This window comes from Coregonus clupeaformis, chromosome 37 (assembly GCF_020615455.1).
Source record: "Coregonus clupeaformis isolate EN_2021a chromosome 37, ASM2061545v1, whole genome shotgun sequence".
NCBI lineage: Eukaryota > Metazoa > Chordata > Actinopteri > Salmoniformes > Salmonidae > Coregonus > Coregonus clupeaformis.
Genome location: NC_059228.1, coordinates 8,192,271 through 8,215,970, shown reverse-complemented (window position 1 = coordinate 8,215,970; position 23,700 = coordinate 8,192,271). Strand labels below are relative to the sequence as shown.

At 40.8% G+C, this 23,700-nt stretch overlaps 1 protein-coding gene across 4 annotated transcripts in view; it reads left to right on the top strand.

Annotated features, from left to right (window-relative positions):
• The window catches only part of blnk (B cell linker), a 35,728-nt gene extending 12,422 nt beyond the window's left edge, over positions 1–23,306 (top strand). Inside the window, exons 1-22 of one of the 4 annotated variants that reach the window (XM_041866931.2) lie at positions 274–500; positions 3,811–3,876; positions 5,663–5,709; positions 5,913–5,953; positions 6,139–6,256; positions 10,429–10,541; positions 10,681–10,750; positions 10,953–11,036; positions 11,196–11,221; positions 11,332–11,357; positions 11,939–11,992; positions 12,150–12,180; positions 12,330–12,381; positions 14,481–14,544; positions 14,673–14,700; positions 14,799–14,829; positions 14,990–15,065; positions 15,291–15,322; positions 17,154–17,209; positions 17,416–17,499; positions 22,627–22,782; positions 22,890–23,306. In XM_041866931.2, the coding sequence (XP_041722865.1) occupies positions 484–500; positions 3,811–3,876; positions 5,663–5,709; positions 5,913–5,953; positions 6,139–6,256; positions 10,429–10,541; positions 10,681–10,750; positions 10,953–11,036; positions 11,196–11,221; positions 11,332–11,357; positions 11,939–11,992; positions 12,150–12,180; positions 12,330–12,381; positions 14,481–14,544; positions 14,673–14,700; positions 14,799–14,829; positions 14,990–15,065; positions 15,291–15,322; positions 17,154–17,209; positions 17,416–17,499; positions 22,627–22,782; positions 22,890–23,006 (1,389 nt within the window). In that variant the 5' untranslated portion in view covers positions 274–483 and the 3' untranslated portion in view covers positions 23,007–23,306. Of the gene's footprint in view, positions 1–273; positions 501–2,746; positions 2,905–3,810; positions 3,877–5,662; positions 5,710–5,912; positions 5,954–6,138; positions 6,257–10,428; positions 10,542–10,680; positions 10,751–10,952; positions 11,037–11,195; positions 11,222–11,331; positions 11,358–11,938; positions 11,993–12,149; positions 12,181–12,329; positions 12,382–14,480; positions 14,545–14,672; positions 14,701–14,798; positions 14,830–14,989; positions 15,066–15,290; positions 15,323–17,153; positions 17,210–17,415; positions 17,500–22,626; positions 22,783–22,889 lie in introns of those variants that run through there. The other 3 variants (XM_041866930.1, XM_041866927.2, XM_041866928.2) reach the window with 3 other exon arrangements.
• Positions 23,307–23,700: the final 394 nt, after the last annotated feature.

Genomic DNA, 23,700 nt, shown 5'->3' with positions numbered 1-23,700 from the left:
GTGTGTGTGTGTGTGTGTGTGTGTGTGTGTGTGTGTGTGTGTGTGTGTGTGTGTCGCACGTGCGTGTGTGCCTCTCTCAACACACGTTTGTCCCTCTGAGGTGAAAATGTTCAGTCTATTTTAGTAGGCTAATACATTTATTGTGAACTCTTTCCTTATGAGTTCCCGTTTTCATGTGGTTAAACATAAGCTTTTGCAATTAGGAAGTTGCATAAGCAATTCCAGAATTGAGCCTCATACGCGTTCATGATTGCCTTGCCTTGTTTCAGTCTTTCTATTGTTGTTCTATTGTTTAGTTTGTTTGATATCTGATGAGGAATCAGATGGATTATTAGGGAGCCAGAGCTTTAGAGGTAAATGTAAAATGGGCTCCCCTACTGATTAGGATCTGCTAGTGTTGAAATACTGTAGTTAATATTGTCAATACACTTCCTGGAAAACTAACCACAGCTCTAGAGATAGCTACTCTACTGAATAAGAAACATGAGTCAACTGACAAGGTATGTAAATCATAAACAGAAACCGTACTTGCTTAGGATTAACAATAGTGTACTATAGGCTATGTCTAATTTCTGCTCATATGGGTAGGCTTGTGGCTAGTGGGTAGGCTTGTATAAGAGGTCACGAACAGGTTCAATGTTCATATTATCACACATTTGACAGAACACATTACCCCACAAACAGAAACAGAACAGTCTAACAATTCAACCCCCTGAAAATAGGAACATGAGCTATTTGACTTTTATCATTAATACAGTAGCCTACAGTGCACTGTCAACCCATGCAATTTGCAAGTTCAATCACACATATGTTCCACTGTAAATTGAGCCTAATACCATGTAATAACAATGCTTAAACCCTGACTAGAACCCTTATTGAAAATATCCCCTAATGTCCAACAGACTGTATATTGTACAGAGAAAGCATCAGGTAATCTGTTCAACTTTTGAACAGTGGCTTTGGGGAATGTTCACTCAGTATTTTAGCAACCATTGGGTGTTTCCATCTCTAGAGTAATTGCAGTTGGTTCACCGCAGTTCCTTAGATAATTCAAAAGACTAATGTCAGTGAAGGCTCCCCTCTCTGTTTACTGTGCTGGCTGATCAAAGGATGTTCACAGCAGGGGGCGATATTTCTCTTTATAAACTGCCAAGTTGTTGTGTGGTGGGAATGTTATTGTGTCAGTCCCAATGACACAGAAAACAGAATTGTCATCATATTCACTCCCTCCTATTATTAACTGTAAGAACAGATAAGATAACTATGTGGGCCCTTGTGGTACTTCAGATCAGGGGTTCCCAAACTTTTTCACTCAAGCCCCCCCTTCCAGCATTGGGGAACTCTTGTTGGCGGAGATAAGATTTTGCAGGTTTAAAGCTTATTTCCTGCAATTTTACAAATTTTGTCATGGGGTGCAGTGAACATTTTGCAGTTTTAAGCCTAATTGTCTTGCAATTCTATACATTTTGCCATGTCTAATGTTTATTCATGTGATATTTGAGTGACAAACATTTCAACAAAATATATGGGCTAAAAAAACCTAGCTAAAAAACGTTAGCTGATATGGGCTAGTTGATCTGGACATTTCTGACAAGTTATAAATAGCTCTCTAAGGTATGCAATGACTGACATGAAAAGAGGAAATCCGATGATCCACTACCCAATTTCGAAATCGCACCTTGTGCATTCCCCTATTACAACTTTCAAAAGTAAGTTGAAAGCCAGCCATTACAAGTTACAAACTCCCTCCCACACCAGTCTCTAAATCAGGGGGGTCAAACACACATCCTGCGGCCCACAAGGGGGTCCAATCTGGCCCGCGGGTGGTTTGATTACATTTTAGAAAAAGAAAACATTTTGGGGGGGGCGAACCAAATCAAAAATGTGTAGAAATGATAATGGACCTACATTCATACAGTTTCTTGACTGTGTCCATATTGCTCATAAGGACACATTTTCGCACATTTTAACAGTGAGGAAATACAACACATTTTCAGAGCGGGCCTCCGGACCTCGTGGAAGACCGAATGCGGCCCCGGGGGCTAAATTAGTTTGACACCCCTGCCCTAAATAAAACCACACTGGGCTAGTAATAAGCATATCATGACCAACAGTGAGTTCGTATAGGTCTCACTTATAGGTAGCCTAATTCAAGAAAGACATCAACCTCAATGTGTTATCATCTACTACAGTCTACTGTTTCCATGTCCATAAACCCAGGTTATGTCAGGGCTGGCCCAGCCAATAAGCGACACAAACGGCCACTATGGGGCCCCAACCATTATTTTATTTTTTAACTCAGTTGAGAGCTAGAATAGTAGAATACAAAAGGTGCCATTTCTAAATGTGTTAGTGCATCAGCAGTTTTCCTCTTGTTATGTCATAACTAGGTAAGTTAGTCTAGCCAGCTATCTTAACCTTGTAGTAAACACGACCGAATTACTGACTGGGCACACAGGGCATGTGGGAGAGGGTAATCCAAATCTCGCTTAGGGCCCCCAAGCATTCTGTTCAAATTGATCATGAAGAAGTGAGACATGTCAAGGACAAAATATAAATGCATGTTGTACCTGTAACATGAACTCATTAAACCTATCCATAGTATCTGAATAGAGACTTGTTGACAAATGCATTTACAGTGTGGTCAAACTCATGGAGTGGAAAGGAGAAGTGATTGTTCTTGCAGAGGTGTTATTTTTTTCCATGGGCTGTGATCACTGACTGCTGCATGACTTGTTCAGTAGAGTAATTTTAGGCAGGCAGCCAATGCCGGTGAATTCATTCACAACGCAAACACTGAGCTGGATAGTAGCTAGACGCAGAAGGTGGCCTCTCTGGTCAATTGCCTCATTAAGATATGGATACATTTAACAAGTTCACGGCTCCTGCAACGGTAAAACTTCGGTAAGAGATACCCATATTTATATGTTGGGCAATGTATTTGTAACACTGGGAAAGATGTTAACCTTTGTGATCAGAGCAAAACCAAACCTTTTTCAATTCTGGCTATGTTTCAATGATGACCTATTTTCTATAGATGACATAGTGGCAAGTAAAGAAATGCCTACAGTAAATAGATAGTATAATTATATACACGAAGTGGCAACCATTTATAATACTGTATATATGTTCAATTTTTTTCTGCCATGCTCACAAGAATAGATTTACCCAACAATTTTTATCTCTAGCTTATTGTAGGCCACAAAAAAAAACATTTGTATCCAATGTTGCATATAGATTAAGTTAAACAGTACAAATGGGTTTATTGTTTTTTCTTTATGAAGGCGCTGGCTGGCTGTTACATAAATCAAAAAAAGTGCTAGTGATGCAACATTTTAAAGGGAGAGGGAATGTGGTAAGAGAAGACTGACTAATGTCGATGTTACTGTAATTACACGTCTCACACCTGTCTCCCTCATGCTCTCAATCTGTAATTGCATGCAGGCTACAGTGAGTGAGTGCGTTCTAGTGTGTATAGGTGTGTACTTTTCTCACAACTACAGTTCATCTTCACCTCCAAGTGCTAGTCAACATGGAAAGTTGACTCAAAGGTTTTATTCCATGCTGAAGTTGACATATTTTCAGTGTTCCGTAGCCGGCAATAAACTCGGCCAGATCCATATATTTAGACCACGCTATATTCTAGTATTAACATACAGTATGTGTGAGCTGTAACATTTTGTCTAGCACCTATTATTGTTTCCGAATTGTATTCATAGTTTTGTCCTGTATTACGTTCATGAACATTACATGGTTTTTGTTTAATATATTAGGATAACATTAATGAGAAGCTTTAAACGTGTCTTCCAGCCAGCTTCAGAAGATGGTCCAGGATATCAAGAAGAATGATGGCAGTATCCTGAACAGGCTGAGAAGGTCAGTCTATTAAAATAAATGTTTGACACACTCCATACAGAGAGAGCATTACTCAACACTATTCTCTGTTACCCACAAGTTAGCAGGGACACCAGTTGTGCCCATAGTTCAGTATTTGTAGTTACACTGACTGGAGCGGTAGGCATTTATCTGAAATGCAGTATAGAGGAATGAGAGTCCAGCCCATGTTGCATCTCTATAGGTGGGAACAAGAACAGAGGTGTGTATGGCGTTGGAAATATGTACATCTCAGCTCAATTCAGCTCAGTTCAGCTGAGAGTGCAGTGCACTCACATGGTATAATTGGGGGTTCAAGCAGCAAAGCTGTGAAACCTATTGTTATTCTTAGATAATTATTTCCCCCTGACATGGTCAAATAACTTAAGCATAGATTGGTAACTTATTTTTCTTATTAAGCACACAGAAACTAGAGGCCATGAGTAACTTGGTCAAAAAGAATGGCACCGATTGTCCTATAGGTGGAGCTGTTATAAGCAGTCTCACTTAAACCCTCATATCTGCTGCCCAGTTTGACCTAGACTTGAAACTGTATGCAAGTGTCTTTCCTCATGCTGAACAAATTTGCCTCAAGGAACCATAAGGTCCATCGCCCCCATCTTGGACATTTTTTAAAACTTTTGAAAAACTTCTACTCATGAACCATAAGTCTAAATAACACCACATTTGGGGTCATCTAAGACATGATGGACCATGTTAAGTTTGGCATTGAAATTGGCACTTAAAAAATAAGGAAACTATGTAATGGTAATGCTTAAAATAATCATACAAAATCTTCTCATGGACTAAAAGTCAGATTCACTCCAAATGTGTTCTTTGGACTCATCACAATAGTACGTAAAGAGTTGAGAAAATAATGTTGATGCGTTCAAAGATGGCCACACTATACCTAATATGCTTCTTCTCATGAACCATAGGACCAAATGACACCAAATGTAGAATGTAGGCCCATGGTACATGTCTTAACTTAGTTTGAGAAATGCTAAGGGGTTGGTCAAAAGATGGCTGTGTCATAATTGACTAATCAAAAATATTTTTTGGATTTTATGTGTCCAATTAAACCACTGTAAATCCACTCCACAGTGGCCTATCAACTTGAATGGACACTATCATGGACGTCCCTAAGATGAACCACACTGAATTTGGTATTGATATCTCAAAAAACAAGGAAGCTATTAACAACTAATTCTTTGCATATTTAACGCTAATGCTCAAAATCATCTTCTCGTGAACCATACATCAGATTCAATCCAGATTTAGTATTTAGACTCATGATTGCACATAAAGGAAGATAGTTCCTACATGATAGAGTGCTTGCTTTGTTATCTAACTGATATTGTGTCCTTTCTGTCATCCTGTGAACCCCGTTCATTGCTGCTCGCAGCTTTATTTTCTTCAATGTTTTTTTGTGGTGAAAATGGGTTATTCCTCTTTCTTCAACTTTTAGGAAAACATAAGTAGTCCCTCAATCTGAAAATAGACAAGCAGAAAGACAGATGTCTCTTCTCTCACTTTCCCTTCTTGAAAAGGGACCGTTCACTGGCACAACACTGGAAAGTATTTAGTGTGATAGATGATGAATAAATAACATAGGTTTCAGAATGAGCAGGTTGTGATACTAGACATAACTGAGAGGGGTACTTTTGATGTGTATAATCACTCTTCAGGCCCAAAGTGTAAGGTCTAAAAGAAGTTACACTCTTGGTCAAGTCCATTCTTGTTTCTAAAACCTTGACTTTAACTCCTAACTGGTCTTTCTGTACTGCAGATTTAAAAACAAATCAGCTCCAAAAGTACCTGTAAGAGACTATCAAGGTAAGACCTTTCTTCTTGTCTCACAATGTGGCCCTTGAAGTACTGTATTTAATAGTGAGAATAGTTCGCTTTTGGGGACAGATTGACCAGGAATATTTTGTGGCAATATGTTCAGAATATGATTTGGAGTCTATGATGCATCTCTTCCCAATACTGTAATTTCCAATGACTTTGCATCTCATATTTGATACTTATCTATACAGGTGATGACGTGGATGGTGAACAATGGTCTGAAAATGAGTTTGTGAGTTCAATCCGCATGCTTTACTGATTCTAAAACACTTAATATTATAATGTTTCTAAAAGAAATGTGCATCTGACATTGTTTTCCACAGTCATTTGACTTATGTCAGAAGATTTAAAGTGTTTACACTTTACATCACACAAAGCTGTGGGGCTGAGCGTCTTAACAATATTATGATGTTGCAGGAGACTGACACTTATGAGGACCCTCAAGAGGAGCAGGATGACAGCTATGAGCCTCCTCCCAGTCAGAGCGTCTTCACCACTACCTCGTCTGTCTGCGTCCCCAGGGGGGACTACGTAGGTGAGAACTCTTCCACTCTGCCACACACACACTCACACAGTGGTGCAGAAAGTACCCAAATCTCATACTTGAGTAAAAGTAAAGATACCTTAACAAAAACTGACTCAAGTAAAAGTGAAAATCACCCAGTAAAATACTACTTGAGTAAAAGTCTAAAAGTATTTGGTTTTAAATATACTTAAGTATCAAAAGTAAATGTAGTTGCTAAAATAGACTTAAGTATCAAAAGTAAAAGTTAAAAATTCCTTATATTAAGCAAACCAGACGGCACAAATGCCTTTATTTAAAGATAGCCAGGGTTACACACCAACACTCAGACATAATTTACAAACAAAGCATTTGTGTTTAGTGAGTCCGCCAGATCAGAGGCAGTAGGGATGACCAGGGATGTTCTCTTGATAAGTGTGTGAATTGGACCATTTGTCCTGCTAAGCATTCAAAATGTAACGAGTACTTTTGGGTGTCAAGGAAAATGTATAGAGTAAAAAGTCATTTTCTTTAGGAATGTAGTGAACTAAAAGTAAAAGTTGTCAAAAATATAAATAGTAAAGTAAAGTACAGATACCCCAAAAAACGACTTAAGTAGTACTTTAAAGTATTTTTACTTAAGTACTTTACACTGCACTCACACACATGCACAACCACACAAAACTACTACAACTCTCTCTCTCACACACACACACACACTCACACACACACACACACACACACACACATTCACTACCAGTCAAAAGTTTGGACACACCTACTCAAGGGTTTTTCTTTATTTTTACTATTTTTTACATTGTAGAATAATAGTGAAGATATCAAAACTATGAAATAACACATATGGAATCATGTAGTAACCAAAAAAGTGTTAAACAAATCAAAATATATTTTATATTTGAGATCCTTCAAATAACCACCCTTTGCCTTGATGACAGCTTTGCACACTCCTGGCATTCTCTCAACCAGCTTCATTAGGTAGTCACCTGGAATGCATTTCCATTAACAGGTGTGCCTTCTTAAAAGTTAATTTGTGGAATTTATTTCCTTCTCAATGCGTTTGAGTCAGTTGTGCTATGACAAGTTTGGGGGGAAGGGGGGGGGGTATACAGAAGATAGCTCTATTCGGTAAAAGTCCATATTATGGCAAGAACAGCTCAAATAAGCAAAGAGAAATGACAGTCCATCATTACTTAAAGCATGAAGGTCAGTCAATACGGAACATTTCAAGAACTTTGAAAGTTTCTTCAAGTGCAGTCGCAGAAACCATCAAGCGCTATGATGAAACTGGCTCTCATGAGGACCGCCAAAGGAATGGAAGACCCAGAGTTACCTATGCTGCAGGATAAGTTCATTAGAGTTACCAGCCTCAGAAATTGCAGCCCAAATAAATGCTTCACAGAGTTCAAGTAACAGACACATCTCAACATAAACTGTTCAGAGGGGACTGTGTGAATCAGGCCTTCATGGTTCGAATTGCTGCAAAGAAACCACTACTAAAGGACACCAATAAGAAGAAGAGACCTGCTTGGGCCAAGAAACACAAGAAATGTACATTAGACCGGTGGAAATTTGTCCTTTGGTCTGGAGTCCAAATTTGAGATTTTGTGAGACGTCTTTGTGAGACGCGGTGTGGGTGAACGGATGATCTCCGCATGTGTATTTTCCACCGTAAAGCATGGAGGAGGAGGTGTTATGGTGTGGGGGTGCTTTGCTCATGACACTGTCTGTGATTTATTTTGAATTCAAGGCACACCTAACCAGCATGGCTACTACAACATTCTGCAGCGATACGCCATCCCATCTGGTTTGGGCTTAGTGGAACTATCATTTGTTTTTCAACGGGACAATGACCCAACACACCTCCAGGCTGTGTAAGGGCTATTTTACCAAGAAGGAGAGTGATGGAGTGCTGCATCAGATGACCTGGCCTCCATAATCCCCCAACCTCAACCAAATTGAGATGGTTTGGGATGAGTCAGACTGCAGAGTGAAGGAAAAGCAGCCAACAAGTGCTCAGCATATGTGGGAACTCCTTCAAGACTGTTGGAAATGCATTCCAGGTGAAGCTGGTTGAGAGAATGCCAAGAGTGTGCAAAGCTGTCATCGAGGCAAAGGGTGGCTATTTGAAGAATCTCAAATATAAAATATATTTTGATTTGTTTAACACTTCTTTGGTCACTACATGATTCCATATGTGTTGTTTCATAGTTTTGACTTCTTCACTATTATTCTACAATGTAAAAAATAGTAAAAATAAAGAAAAACCCTTGAATGAGTAGGTGTGTCCAAACTTTTGACTGGTACTGTACATACATACATACAGTGGGGAAAAAAGTATTTAGTCAGCCACCAATTGTGCAAGTTCTCCCACTTAAAAAGATGAGAGAGGCCTGTAATTTTCATCATAGGTACACGTCAAATATGATTCAAAAAAATTCAGAAAATCACATTGTAGGATTTTTTATGAATTTATTTGCAAATTATGGTGGAAAATAAGTATTTGGTCAATAACAAAAGTTTCTCAATACTTTGTTATATACCCTTTGTTGGCAATGACACAGGTCAAACGTTTTCTGTAAGTCTTCACAAGGTTTTCACACACTGTTGCTGGTATTTTGGCCCATTCCTCCATGCAGATCTCCTCTAGAGCAGTGATGTTTTGGGGCTGTCGCTGGGCAACACAGACTTTCAACTCCCTCCAAAGATTTTCTATGGGGTTGAGATCTGGAGACTGGCTAGGCCACTCCAGGACCTTGAAATGCTTCTTACGAAGCCACTCCTTCGTTGCCCGGGCGGTGTGTTTGGGATCATTGTCATGCTGAAAGACCCAGCCACGTTTCATCTTCAATGCCCTTGCTGATGGAAGGAGGTTTTCACTCAAAATCTCACGATACATGGCCCCATTCATTCTTTCCTTTACACGGATCAGTCGTCCTGGTCCCTTTGCAGAAGAACAGCCCCAAAGCATGATGTTTCCACCCCCATGCTTCACAGTAGGTATGGCTTCTTTGGATGCAACTCAGCATTCTAGCAAACATCAGACGGGCCTGGACATGTACTGGCTTAAGCAGGGGGACACGTCTTGCACTGCAGGATTTGAGTCCCTGGCGGCGTAGTGTGTTACTGATGGTAGGCTTTGTTACTTTGGTCCCAGCTCTCTGCAGGTCATTCACTAGGTCCCCCCGTGTGGTTCTGGGATTTTTGCTCACCGTTCTTGTGATCATTTTGACCCCACAGGGTGAGATCTTGCGTGGAGCCCCAGATCGAGGGAGATTATCAGTGGTCTTGTATGTCTTCCATTTCCTAATAATTGCTCCCACAGTTGATTTCTTCAAACCAAGCTGCTTACCTATTGCAGATTCAGTCTTCCCAGCCTGCTGCAGGTCTACAATTTTGTTTCTGGTGTCCTTTGACAGCTCTTTGGTCTTGGCCATAGTGGAGTTTGGAGTGTGACTGTTTGAGGTTGTGGACAGGTGTCTTTTATACTGATAACAAGTTCAAACAGGTGCCATTAATACAGGTAACGAGTGGAGGACAGAGGAGCCTCTTAAAGAAGAAGTTACAGGTCTGTGAGAGCCAGAAATCTTGCTTGTTTGTAGGTGACCAAATACTTATTTTCCACCATCAATTGCAAATAAATTAATAAAAAATCCTACAATGTGATTTTCTGGATTTTTTTTCCTCAATTTGTCTGTCATAGTTGACATGTACCTATGATGAAAATTACAGGCCTCTCTCATATTTTTAAGTGGGAGAACTTGCACAATTGGTGGCTGACTAAATACTTTTTTTCCCCACTGTACATACATACATACATACACAAAACTACCCATCATGCAGCCATGCATGCCAAGGTTTTAGGTAGCAAATTAAGAATACCATGACTGGCTATTCAAGACTACTCTAGCCTCTATCTACATGTATCTATTCGAAAGCAACACATTTAATGTAAAATCTGTTTGTTTAGGACAAATATATAAACCATACATTTTCAAAATTCTTGCAGGAGTGAAAGAAATTGCTAAGATATTGTTTGGCTTGTTGAGAGACCACTCAGAGATCTTTGTGTTGATGAAAGCCACTAGTCAGTGGACTGTGACAGACACAGTGCGCCACAAAGACAGTGTGTTGTTGCGTTATGCAAATACTGACGTCCTGTTTCTGATTCTGCTTCTTTTTTCCAGACAGCTGCCATGGTAGGCCAAATGACCCACCCAGGAAGCCCATCTGCCCACCAAAACCCTCCAGACCATCACCATCACTTCCCCCCAAACCCAACCAGCAGGACGACGATGAAGTACTGTGTAGTAATAACAATGATTCTTGTTGGTTTCTGTTGCCATAAAAATATGTTATCTGTCATACATTTATGGCAGCATATTGACAGATTATTTGCCTCGTATTTTTCATGACATTATATGATCTGCTCTCTTTAGGAAGACTACGTCAAACCAGAAAGTGATGATGAAGACAACTATATAGACCCCACCGAGGATCCTCCTGCTAGTACGTTATACCAATAAATGAATCAGACACTGGAAATAAGACCAATATATAAAGTGCACTATGTGTGTCAATTATATTATCTTCAACATACAGGTGTGATGAAACCCATTGCACATTTTCATCTGTTGCCAATCACTGTCAGACAAACCTTACCAAGACACCCCAATGTCAACATACAATACAAATGTAAACTTCCCTTCAGACCGTCTAAGGCATGGAAGAGGCAAACCAGTAAAGAGCAGTCCTTCAATGTCTAAGACTGTGCCAGAGCGCTCAAATAGCCCAGGTATGTAACTGCATCTCAGCAGGAGCACTGAATATATGGAATTGTTTTGGGGGATTTAATGAATGTATTGTGCTTAGTGTGGACGACTGGGTTAGAACCCTGCTCTCCTATATTCCTAACTTTGAGGCTTAGTCTTTTTTTGTTCTTTTTTTTTTTTAGATGTGTATGAAGTTCCTGACATGGAGGTGGGTTTGATAACCAATGGCTAATACATTACAATTAATAGTATATTTAATGACTATGCAATAACTGTAGGATTATGCTTGATGTGTCCCATTTTCTCTTTTATCTTAAGGAAAACTCTCCTCCCCCAGTGAGCAGGTCAGTTCTGGTTCAGGGATCGTAGCACTTTTCAGACAGGGTCAAAAGGGATCAACATTTCCTCTAAGGGAAATATCTAAAGATACACTGAGTTTACCAAACATTAGGAACGCCTTCCTAATATTGAGTTGCACCCCCCTTTTGCCCTCAGAACAGCCTCAATTCGTCGGGGCATGGACTCTACAAGGTGTCAAAAGCGTTCCACAGGGATGCTGGCCCATGTTGACTCCACTGCTTCCCACAGTTGTGTCATGTTGGCTGGATGTCCTTTGGGTGGTGGACCATTCTTGATACCTAGGGAAATTGTTGAGCGTAAAAACCCAGCAGCGTTGCAGTTCTTGAAAAACTGGATTTAAAAACCCTTCTTTAACCCGTCTCCTCCCCTTCATCTACACTGACTGAAGTGGATTTAACAAGTGACATCCATAAGGGATCATAGCTTTCAGCTGGATTCCCCTGATTAGTCTATGTCATGGAAAGACCAGTGTTCTTAATGTTTTGTAAACTCAGTGTATATTCATTGCTTAAAATGATGGATGAGATACTAAAATGACAGTTTTTTCTAACACATTTTTTAACAGACCTTCCACACTCAAAGTCCCTGCACAGGGTTTGACCCCTAGAGCCAGCCCAAGGTGCTAATAATGACTACAACTTATTCAAGAGACCGGGAAAACTATTTTATACATGATAACTATTTAAAGATAAACTATTTACTAAACATGAGGTTGTTTTCTTCAGTTTCATTGTCACACTTACATGAATCATTTATTTTTGATCTTCTCTCTGTAGAATGCACATAAAGACATTTCCACCCATCCCGGTAAGTGCTACTGTACCAGAGAGACCCTAGTTTTTGTACCTGACCACAAATAGCTTATTTGATGAGATAATAATAGAAAAGTAAAGAAAATATTGGATATTATGAACACTGGAATCATATAGTTTTTATTTATTATTATTGTCATCCAGGTCCAGGAGCCCATAGATGATGATGAATATGAAGTCTGCAATCCAGATGAAAGTATGTATTCATCCATATTACCACCATCAGCCAAATGACTAAACGTTCAAACAATAATATGCCAATAACAAGTTCTAAAAGACTACAAACAACTATTGTCAAAGAACATTGTTCCATATCCTCCAAATATTTGAAGTACTGTATTGGTAGTTACTTCACTTGACTTATTACGCCATCTAGTGGATTGACAACATTTGTATTTAATGCAAAACGGAACCATCTCATTCACAATGCCAACACTACTCTGCTATTTCCATTATTATTTTATTTATTTATCTTTTATCTAACCAGATAAGTCACATTGAGATGTACATCTCTTTTTTCAAGTGAGCCCTGGCCAAGAAAGCAGCATACATATAATATACACTGCTCAAAAAATTAAGGGAACACTTAAACAACACAATGTAACTCCAAGTCAATCACACTTCTGTGAAATCAAACTGTCCACTTAGGAAGCAACACTGATTGACAATACATTTCACATGCTGTTGTGCAAATGGTGGAAATTATAGGCAATTAGCAAGACACCCCCAATAAAGGACTGGTTTTGCAGGTGGTGACCACAGACCACTTCTCAGTTCCTATGCTTCCTGGCTGATGTTTTGGTCACTTTTGAATGCTGCCGGTGTTTTCACTCTAGTGGTAGCATGAGACGGAGTCTACAACCCACACAAGTGGCTCAGGTAGTGCAGCTCATCCAGGATGACACATCAATGCGAGCTGTGGCAAGAAGGTTTGCTGTGTCTGTCAGCGTAGTGTCCAGAGCATGGAGGCGCTACCAGGAGACAGGCCAGTACATCAGGAGACGTGGAGGAGGCCGTAGGAGGGCAACAACCCAGCAGCAGGACTGCTACCTCCGCCTTTGTGCAAGGAGGAGCAGGAGGAGCACTACCAGAGCCCTGCAAAATGACCTCCAGCAGGCCACAAATGTGCATGTGTCTGCTCAAACGGTCAGAAACAGACTCCATGAGGGTGGTATGAGGGCCCGACGTCCACAGGTGGGGGTTGTGCTTTCAGCCCAACACCATGCAGGACGTTTGGCATTTGCCAGAGAACACCAAGATTGGCAAATTCGCCACTGGCGCCCTGTGCTCTTCACAGATGAAAGCAGGTTCACACTGAGCACATGTGACAGACGTGACAGTCTGGAGACGCTGTGGAGAATGTTCTGCTGCCTGCAACATCCTCCAGCATGACCGGTTTGGCGGTGGGTCAGTCATGGTGTGGGGTGGCATTTCTTTGGGGGGCCGCACAGCCCTCCATGTGCTCACCAGAGGTAGCCAGACTGCCATTAGGTACCGAGATGAGATCCTCAGACCCCTTGGGAGACCATATGCTGGTGCGGTTGGCCCTGGGTTCTTGCTAATGCAAGACAATGCTAGAACTCATGTGGCTGGAGTGTGTCAGCAGTTCCTGCAAGAGGAAGGCATTGATGCTATGGACTGGCCCGCCCGTTCCCCAGACCTGAATCCAATTGAGCACATCTGGGACATCATGTCTCGCTCCATCCACCAACGCCACGTTGCACCACAGACTGTCCAGGAGTTGGCGGATGCTTTTGTCCAGGTCTGGGAGGAGATGCCTCAGGAGACCATCCGCCACCTCATCAGGAGCATGCCCAGGCGTTGTAGGGAGGTCATACAGGCATGTGGAGGCCACACACACTACTGAGCCTCATTTTGACTTGTTTTAAGGACATTACATCAAAGTTGGATCAGCCTGTAGTGTGGTTTTCCACTTTAATTTTGAGGGTGACTCCAAATCCAGACCTCCATGGGTTGATACATTTGATTTCCATTGATCATTTTTGTGTGATTTTGTTGTCAGCACATTCAACTATGTAAAGAAAAAAGTATTTAATAAGATTATTTCATTCATTCAGTTCTAGGATGTGTTAGTTTAGTGTTCCCTTAATTTTTTTGAGCAGTGTAGGTACACATACATGAGACACAACACAACATACATAACAATGAATGGAAGTTAAAACAGTGCAAAGAGCATAAAATATCTTAAAAGAGCATTGTGTTACTTAAGAGAACTCCCCAGTGTAAGACACTATGAGTATGTGTGCACATTTTGTATGTCATCTGTTCTTCTAGGTGGCAGTACAAAGTCTGGTGAGAAGCCCCTGCCTGCGTTTCCCAAACCAATGCCCAGAGAGACGTACGTGTCACTCACTAAAATCATATATCATTTATTTTCTGTTAATTGCGGGCCGCTCGTTCAGTTAAGAGTGCCGGAAAGGTCTGGTTCCAGGTATTACTTAACTCACTTAAACCTCTCTATTTTAGGAAGCCATTGAAGCCATCTTTTAGGCCGGTAGGAAATCTCTAAAAGATCCTTTGGAGAAAAAAACCAGTGAAATTCAAAATTATATGGGAAATGGTGTAGAATTATAATGTTTTGTCTTTTTTCAGAGGCAAGATATTGCATCCAGGGAAAATGAAGGTAACTATTCCTAAACTATTAGAGTGCTCAATTGGATCAAAGCTTCATTTGTTTTAATTTGTTGTTCAAAGATTTAATGAATTTACCTAAGTTATAAAGTTTTACATATTTTATGCAGTCATCCACTTGCTATGTCGCCACACTCTTGCTATGTCGACAGGCCCAGCATTGGCCATGAGGCACAGTACCCAGAAACCCACGACCACACCCCAGCCCTCTGAATACAAACGTGCCAAGTAAGAAACATCATGACCTCATTAGAAGTCACTATTTTGCACGCACATATCTCTTTCCAGCCTGGTCCCAGATCTGTTTGCAAGACAGCACAAACTGACCTGGGAAAAGGCCAATATCAATTATCTTGGAATGACGGAATGCTGTTTGTAACCACAGCACTGTACGTTTCCTCAAACCTCAGTGTCCTGGCAAATTACAGTATATTCTTGTTTTCTCTACTGCAGGATTCCTCGGCCACAGATGTTTACCTCTCACAGTAAGTACTGGTCTGAGAGACTTGTGTCCATAGCTGTGGGAAGTACCGGTGCTAAGGATGCTGCAGCACCCCCCTGAATATACAAAAAAATGTATATACAGCACCAGTCAAAAGTTTGGACACACCTACTCATTCAAGGGTTTATCTTTATTTTTACTATTTTCTACATTGTAGAATAATAGTGAAGACATCAAAACTATGAAATAACACATATGGTATCATGTAGTAACCAAAAAAGTGTTAAACAAATATATTTTATATTTGAGATTCTTCAAAGTAGCCACCCTTTGCCTTGATGACAGCTTTGCACACTCTTGGCATTCTCTCAACCAGCTTCATGAGGAATGCTTTTCCAAAAGTCTTGAAGGAGTTCCCACATATGCTGAGCACTTGTTGGCTGCTTTTCCTTCACTCTGCAGTCCAACTCATCCCAAACCATCTCAATTTGGTTGAGGTCGGGTGATTGTGGAGGCCAGGTCATCTGATGCAGCACTCCATCACTCTCCTTGGTCAAATAGCCCTTACACAGCCTGGAGGTGTGTTTTGGGTCATTGTCCTGTTGAAAAACAAATGATAGTCCCACTAAGCGCAAACCAGATGGGATGGCATATCGCTGCAGAATGCTGTGGTAGCCATGCTGGTTAAGTGTGATTTGAATTCTAAATAAATTGCTGACAGTATAACCAGCAAAGCACCCCCACACCATCGTACCTCCTCCTCCATGCTTCACGGTGGGAACCACACATGCGGAGATCATCCAATCACCTACTCTGCGTTTCACAAAAACACGGCGGTTGGAACCAAAAATCTCAAATTTGGACTCATCAGACCAAAAGACAGATTTCCACCGGTCTAATATACATTGCTCGTGTTTCTTGGCCCAAGCAAGTCTCTTCTTCTTTTGGTGTCCTTTAGTAGTGGTTTATTTGCAGCAATTCGACCATGAAGGCCTGATTCACGCGGTCCCCTCTGAACAGTTGATGTTGAGATGTGTCTGTTACTTGAACTCCGTAAAGCATTTATTTGGGCTGCAATCTGAGGTGCAGTTAACTCTAATGAACTTATCCTCTGCAGCAGAGGTAACTCTGGGTCTTCCATTCCTGTGGCGGTCCTCATGAGAGCCAGTTTCATCATAACGCTTGATGGTTTTTGCGACTGCACTTCAAGAAACTTTAAAAGTTCTTGAAATATTCCGGATTGACTGACCTTCATGTCTTAAAGTAATGATGGACTGTCATTTCTCTTTGCTTATTTGAGCTGTTCTTACAATAATATGGACTTGGTCTTTTACCAAATAGGGCTATCTTCTGTATACCACCCCTTCCTTGTCACATCACAACTTATTGGCTCAAACGCATTAAGAAGGAAAGAAATTCCACAAATTAACTTTTAACAAGGCACACCTGTAAATTGAAATGCATTCCAGGTGACTACCTCATGAAGCTGGTTGAGAGAATGCCATGAGTGTGCAAAGCTGTCATCAAAGGAAAGGGTGGCTACTTTGAAGAATCTCAAATATAAAATATTTTTTGTTTTGTTTAACACTTTTTTGGTTACTACATGATTCCAGATGTGTTATTTCATAGTTTTGATGTCTTCACTATTATTCTACAGTGTAGAAAATAGTAAAAATTAAGATAAACCCTGGAATGAGTAGGTGTGTCCATAGATTAATAAAAAAAATCTAAAATAATTTGAAAACAATATTTTTTCACAAAAGTAGTGCACTGGGCCTTTACTAATCCTGTGTTAGCGGACAGATATAGCCGATATAGCCCCAAATGATTATTTAACTTTATAATTTTTCCCTTCACTGTTTTCTCATTCTCAGAACCAGACAGAGGAACTGTACCCACAGCTGAAAACAGGTTAACGGATGCTGAAGAGGTGATAAATACCTGACCTGAATTTCACAATTTTATGTACTATATAACATACAATGATATAGCTCAAAATACTGGTTATCACATACACAATGCATGGATGAATACACTATTAAGTTTGTGGAGACCGCAAAGGCTGTATTTTCAGAGCCACATGGACTTGACTTTAAACCCACTTTCTTGTTGCTGTATTTTTGTTGTTGTTATTAGGGGGCAGATGTCTTCAAGAAACCCTGGTATGCCAGCACCTGTGACCGTAAGACAGCTGAGGAGGCTTTGATCCGCTCAAATAAGGCGAGTCTCACTCACATGATTACCGACAAATAAACATACTCTTATTATTACATAGTCTTAAGACAGTGGTTCCCAAACTGTGGGGTGGGTCGGCTTTCAACTTGCTTTCAACTTGCTCTTGAAAGTTGTAATAGTAGAATGCACAAGGTGCAAGTTCGAAATTGGGTAGTGCATCATAAGTTTTCCTGTTGTCATGTCAATCAATGCATACCTTAGAGAGCTATTTATAACTTGTCAGAAATGTCCATATCAACTAGCCCATGTCAGCTAATGTTTTTTAGCTAGGTTTGTTAGCCCTTAGATTTTGTTGTAATGTTTGAGTCACTCAAATATCAAATAAAATAACATTATTGGTCGCATACTTAGCAGATGTTATTGCGGGTGTAGCAAAATGCTTGTGTTCCTAGCTCCAACAGTGCAGTAATATCTAACAGTACACACAAATCTAAAAAGTAAAATAATGGAATTAAGAAATATAGAAATAGTAGGACGAGCAATGTCGGAGTCCAGAGTATATACGTGCATTCTGAAAGTATTCAGACCCCTTGACTTACGTTACAGCCTTATTCTAAAATGGATTTAAAAAATAATAATTCCTCATCAATCTACACACAATACCCCATAATGACAAAGCAAAAACAAGTTTTTAGATATCTTTGCAAATGTATTAAAAATAAAACACTGAAATATAACATTTACATAAGTATTCAGACCCTTTACTCAGTACTTTGTTGAAGCAGCTTTGGCAGCGATTACAGCCTCGAGTCTTCTTGGGTATGACGCTACATGCAGTTTGGCACAACTGTATTTGGGGAGTTTCTCCCATTCTTCTCTGCAGATCCTCTCAAGTTCTGTGAGGTTGGATGGGGAGCATTCGCTGCACAGCTATTCTCAGGGCTCTCCAGAGATGTTCGATCGGGTTCAAGTCCGGGCTCTGGCTGGGCCACTCAAGGACATTCAGAGACTTGTCCTGAAGTCACTCCTGTGTTGTCTTGGCTGTGTGCTTAGGGTCATTGTCCTGTTGGAAGGTGGACCTTCGCCCCAGTCTGAGATCTTGAGTGCTCTGGAGCAGGTTTTCATCAAGGTTCTCTTTGTATTTTGCTCCGCTCATCTTTCCCTCGATCCTGCCTAGTCTCCCAGTCCATGCAGCTGAAAAACATATCCACAGCATGATGCTGCCACCATCATGCTTCACCGTAGAGATGGTTCCAGGTTTCCTCCAGACGTGACGCTTGGCATTCAGGCCAAAGAGTTCAATCTTGGTTTCATCAGACCAGAGAATCTTGTTTCTCATGGTTTGAGAGTCCTTTAGGTGCCTTTGGCAAACTCCAAGCGGGCTGTCATGTGCCTTTTACTGAGGAGTGGCTTCTGTCTGGCCAGGGTTGTGGGTTCGGCCACTCTACCATAAAGGCCTGATTGGTGGAGTGCTGCAGAGATGGTTGTCCTTCTGGAAGGTTCCCCTATCTTCACAGAGGAACTCTGAAGCTCTGTCAGAGTGACCTTAGGGTTTTTGGTCACCTCCCTGACCAAGGCCCTTCTCCCCCGATTGCTCAGTTTGGCCAGGCGGCCAGCTCTAGGAAGAGTCTTGCTGCAGAAATGTTTTGGTACCCTTCCCCAGATCTGTGCTTCGAAACGTTCCTGTCTCGGAGCTCTACAGACAATTCCTTCGACCTCATGGCTTGGTTTTTGCTCTGACATGCACTGTCAACTGTGGGACCTTATATAGACAGGTGTGTGCCTTGCCAAATCGTGTCCAATCAGTTGAATTTACCACAGGTGGACTCCAAGTTGTAGAAACATCTTAAGGATGATCAATGGAAACAGGATGCTCAATTTCGAGTCTCATAGCAAAGGGTCTGAATACTTATATAAATAAGGTATTTCTGTTTTTTGTTTTTAATACATTTGCAAAAAATTCTAAAAGCCTGTTTTCACTCATTATGGAGTATTGTATGCAACTTGATGAGGATTTAATTTTTTTAATCCATTTTAGAATAAGGCTGAAACATAACAAAATGTGGAAAAAGTCAAGGGGTCTGAATGCACTGAATGCACTGTATATATACCATATATATATATATACACCATATATATATATATATATATATATATATATATATATATATATATATATATATATACACAGTGGGGAAAAAAGTATTTAGTCAGCCACCAATTGTGCAAGTTCTCCCACTTAAAAAGATGAGAGAGGCCTGTAATTTTCATCATAGGTACACGTCAACTATGACAGACAGAATTAGAAAAAAAAATCCTGAAAATCACATTGTAGGATTTTTAATGAATTTATTTGCAAATAATGGTGGAAAATAAGTATTTGGTCAATAACAAAAGTTTCTCAATACTTTGTTATATACCCTTTGTTGGCAATGACACAGGTCAAACGTTTTCTGTAATTCTTCACGAGGTTTTCACACACTGTTGCTGTTATTTTGGCCCATTCCTCCATGCAGATCTCCTCTAGAGCAGTGATGTTTTGGGGCTGTCGCTGGGCAACACGGACTTTCAACTCCCTCCAAAGATTTTCTATGGGGTTGAGATCAGGAGACTGGCTAGGCCACTCCAGGACCTTGAAATACTTCTTACGAAGCCACTCCTTCGTTGCCCGGGCGGTGTGTTTGGGATCATTGTCATGCTGAAAGACCCAGCCACGTTTCATCTTCAATGCCCTTGCTGATGGAAGGAGGTTTTCACTCAAAATCTCACGATACATGGCCCCATTCATTCTTTCCTTTACACGGATCAGTCGTCCTGGTCCCTTTGCAGAAAAACAGCCCCAAAGCATGATGTTTCCACCCCCATGCTTCACAGTAGGTATGGTGTTCTTTGGATGCAACTCAGCATTCTTTGTCCTCCAAACACGACGAGTTGAGTTTTTACCAAAAAGTTATATTTTGGTTTCATCTGACCATATGACATTCTCCCAATCCTCTTCTGGATCATCCAAATGCACTCTAGCAAACTTCAGACGGGCCTGGACATGTACTGGCTTAAGCAGGGGGACACGTCTGGCACTGCAGGATTTGAGTCCCTGGCGGCGTAGTGTGTTACTGATGGTAGGCTTTGTTACTTTGGTCCCAGCTCTCTGCAGGTCATTCACTAGGTCCCCCCGTGTGGTTCTGGGATTTGTGATCATTTGGTTCTGGGACTTGTGATCATTTTGACCCCACGGGGTGAGATCTAGCATGGAGCCCCAGATCGAGGGAGATTATCAGTGGTCTTGTATGTCTTCCATTTCCTAATAATTGCTCCCACAGTTGATTTCTTCAAACCAAGCTGCTTACCTATTGCAGATTCAGTCTTCCCAGCCTGGTGCAGGTCTACAATTTTGTTTCTGGTGTCCTTTGACAGCTCTTTGGTCTTGGCCATAGTGAAGTTTGGAGTGTGACTGTTTGAGGTTGTGGACAGGTGTCTTTTATACTGATAACAAGTTCAAACAGGTGCCATTAATACAGGTAACGAGTGGAGGACAGAGGAGCCTCTTAAAGAAGAAGTTACAGGTCTGTGAGAGCCAGAAATCTTGCTTGTTTTTAGGTGACCAAATACTTATTTTCCACCATCATTTGCAAATAAATTCATAAAAAATCCTACAATGTGATTTTCTGGATAAAAATTTTTTTTCTCAATTTGTCTGTCATAGTTGACGTGTACCTATGATGAAAATTACAGGCCTCTCTCATCTTTTTAAGTGAGAGAACTTGCACAATTGGTGGCTGACTAAATACTTTTTTCCCCAACTGTATATATATATATATATATGTATAGATATATATATATGTATATATATATATATGTGTATATATATATATATATATATATATATATATATATATATATATGCCATATATATACACATATATATATATATATATATATATATATATATATATATATATATATATATATATATATATATATGGATACAATATGTAGTATATCTGAAGAATAGTATATGTACAGAAATAGTTAAATAAGATAGGCCTTGACTAGAATGCAGTATATACATATGAAGTGGGTAAAACTGTATATTAACATTATTAAAGTGACCAGTGTTCCATGACTATGTACAAAGGCAGCAGCCTCTAAGGTGCATGGTAGAGTAACCGGGTGGTAGCCGGCTAGTGACAGTGACTAAAGTTCAGGGCAGGGTACTGGGCAGAGGCCGGCTAGTGGTGACTATTTAACAGTCTGACGGCCTTGAGAAAAAAAGCTGTTTTTCAGTCTCTTGGTCCCAGCTTTGATGCACCTGTACTGTCCTCACCTTCTGGATGGTAGCGGGGTGAACAGGCCGTGGGTCGGGTGGTCCTTGATGATCTTCTTGGCCTTCCTGTGACACCGGGTGCTGTAGATGTCCTGGAGGGCAGGCAGTGTGCCCCCGGTGATACATTGGGCAAACCACACCACCCTCTGGAGAGCCCTGCGGTTGCGGACGGTGCAGTTGCCGTACAAAGCGGTGATACAGCCCTACAGGATGCTCTCAATGGTGCATCTGTAAAAGTTTGTGAGGGTCTTAGGGGCCAAGCTGCATTTCTTCAGCCTCCTGAGGTTGAAGAGGCGCTGTTGTGCATTCTTCACCACACTGTCTGTGTGAGTGGACCATTTCAGATTGTCAGTGATGTGTACACTCTTAGAAAGCAGGGTTCCAAAAGGGTTCTTCAGCTGTCCCCATAGGAGAACCCTTTTTGGTTCCAGATAAAACCCTTTTTGGTTCCAGGTAGAACCATTTTTGGTTCCATGTAGAACCCTCTGTGGATAGGGTTCTATATGGAACCCAAAACGGTTCTACTTGGAACCAAAAGGGTTCTACCTAGAACCAACAAGGATTCTTCAAAAGGTTCTCCTATGGGGCCAGCTGAAGAACCATTTTAGGATCTAGAAAGCACCTTTTTTTCTAAGAGTGTACACCGAGGAACTTGAAGCTTTTCACCTTCTCCACTGCGGCCCCATCGATGTGGATGAATACACATTAGACATGGGGCCTGAGTGAAAACGTTTGGGAACCCCTGTCTTAAAATATACTTGAATTTTTTCATAAACAAAATAATGGGGATTGGATTAAAAAGAGACTTATGCTCCAGCTGACTGTACTGTGTGTCTTCTCTGTATCAGGATGGGGCATTCCTAATAAGGAAGAGCTCTGGTCAGGACAGACAGCAGCCATACACTTTAGTGGTGTATTACAACAGCAGAGTCTACAACATCCCAGTGCGCTACATCCAAGCATCGCAGCAGTACACTCTTGGAAGGGAGAAGAAAGGAGAGGAGGTAGACAGCGTCTCATCTTGCTCTATAACAATTTCCTGATATGAATGTAATACTGATGGTCTGATTGCTAACCTATAGGCCTAACACCTCCTAATGTATTCCCTCAGCGTTTCACCAGTGTTTCCCACATCATTGAGAACCATCAGAGGAACCCCCTGGTACTGATTGACAGCCAGAGGAACACCAAGGACTTCACCAAACTGTGCTATGCTGTGAAGCCTTAGGCCTCACTGGATCCTCACTAGTCCTATTAGATTAGTCTAGTCACATTCACCAGCCATGGCTATCCAAGCAAGACCAGAATTAAGTAAGAATTGTGCCAGTTAAGTAAAATTGTTAATGTGGGTGAATATTCAAACTTGTGTTGAACATTTTGCATTTTATGGGGTATTTTCCAACAAGCATGACAGTGCCATTATGTATTCTTAAAGAATAACAGATTGTAGAAATATTATTAATAGAATGTAATGTAGTACATCTACACTGAACAAAAATATAAACGCAACTTGCAACAATTGTAAAGATTTTACTGAGTTACAGTTCATTTAAGGAAATCTGTCAATTAAAATAAATGTATTAGGCCCTAACCTATGGATTTCACATGACTGGGAATACAGATATGCATATATTGGTCACAGATACCTTTAAAAAAAGGTAGGGGAGTGGATCAGAAAACCAGTCAGTATCTGGTGTGACCACCATTTGCCTCATGCAGCGCGACACATCTCTTTCGCATAGAGTTGATCAGGCTGTTGATTGTGGCCTGTGGAATGTTGTCCCACTCCTCTTCAATGGCTGTGCAAAGTTGCTGGATATTGGCGGGAACTGGAACATGCTGTCGTCCACGTCAATCCAGAGCATCCCAAATATGCTTAATGGATGACATGTCTGGTGAGTATGCAGGCCATGGAAGAACTG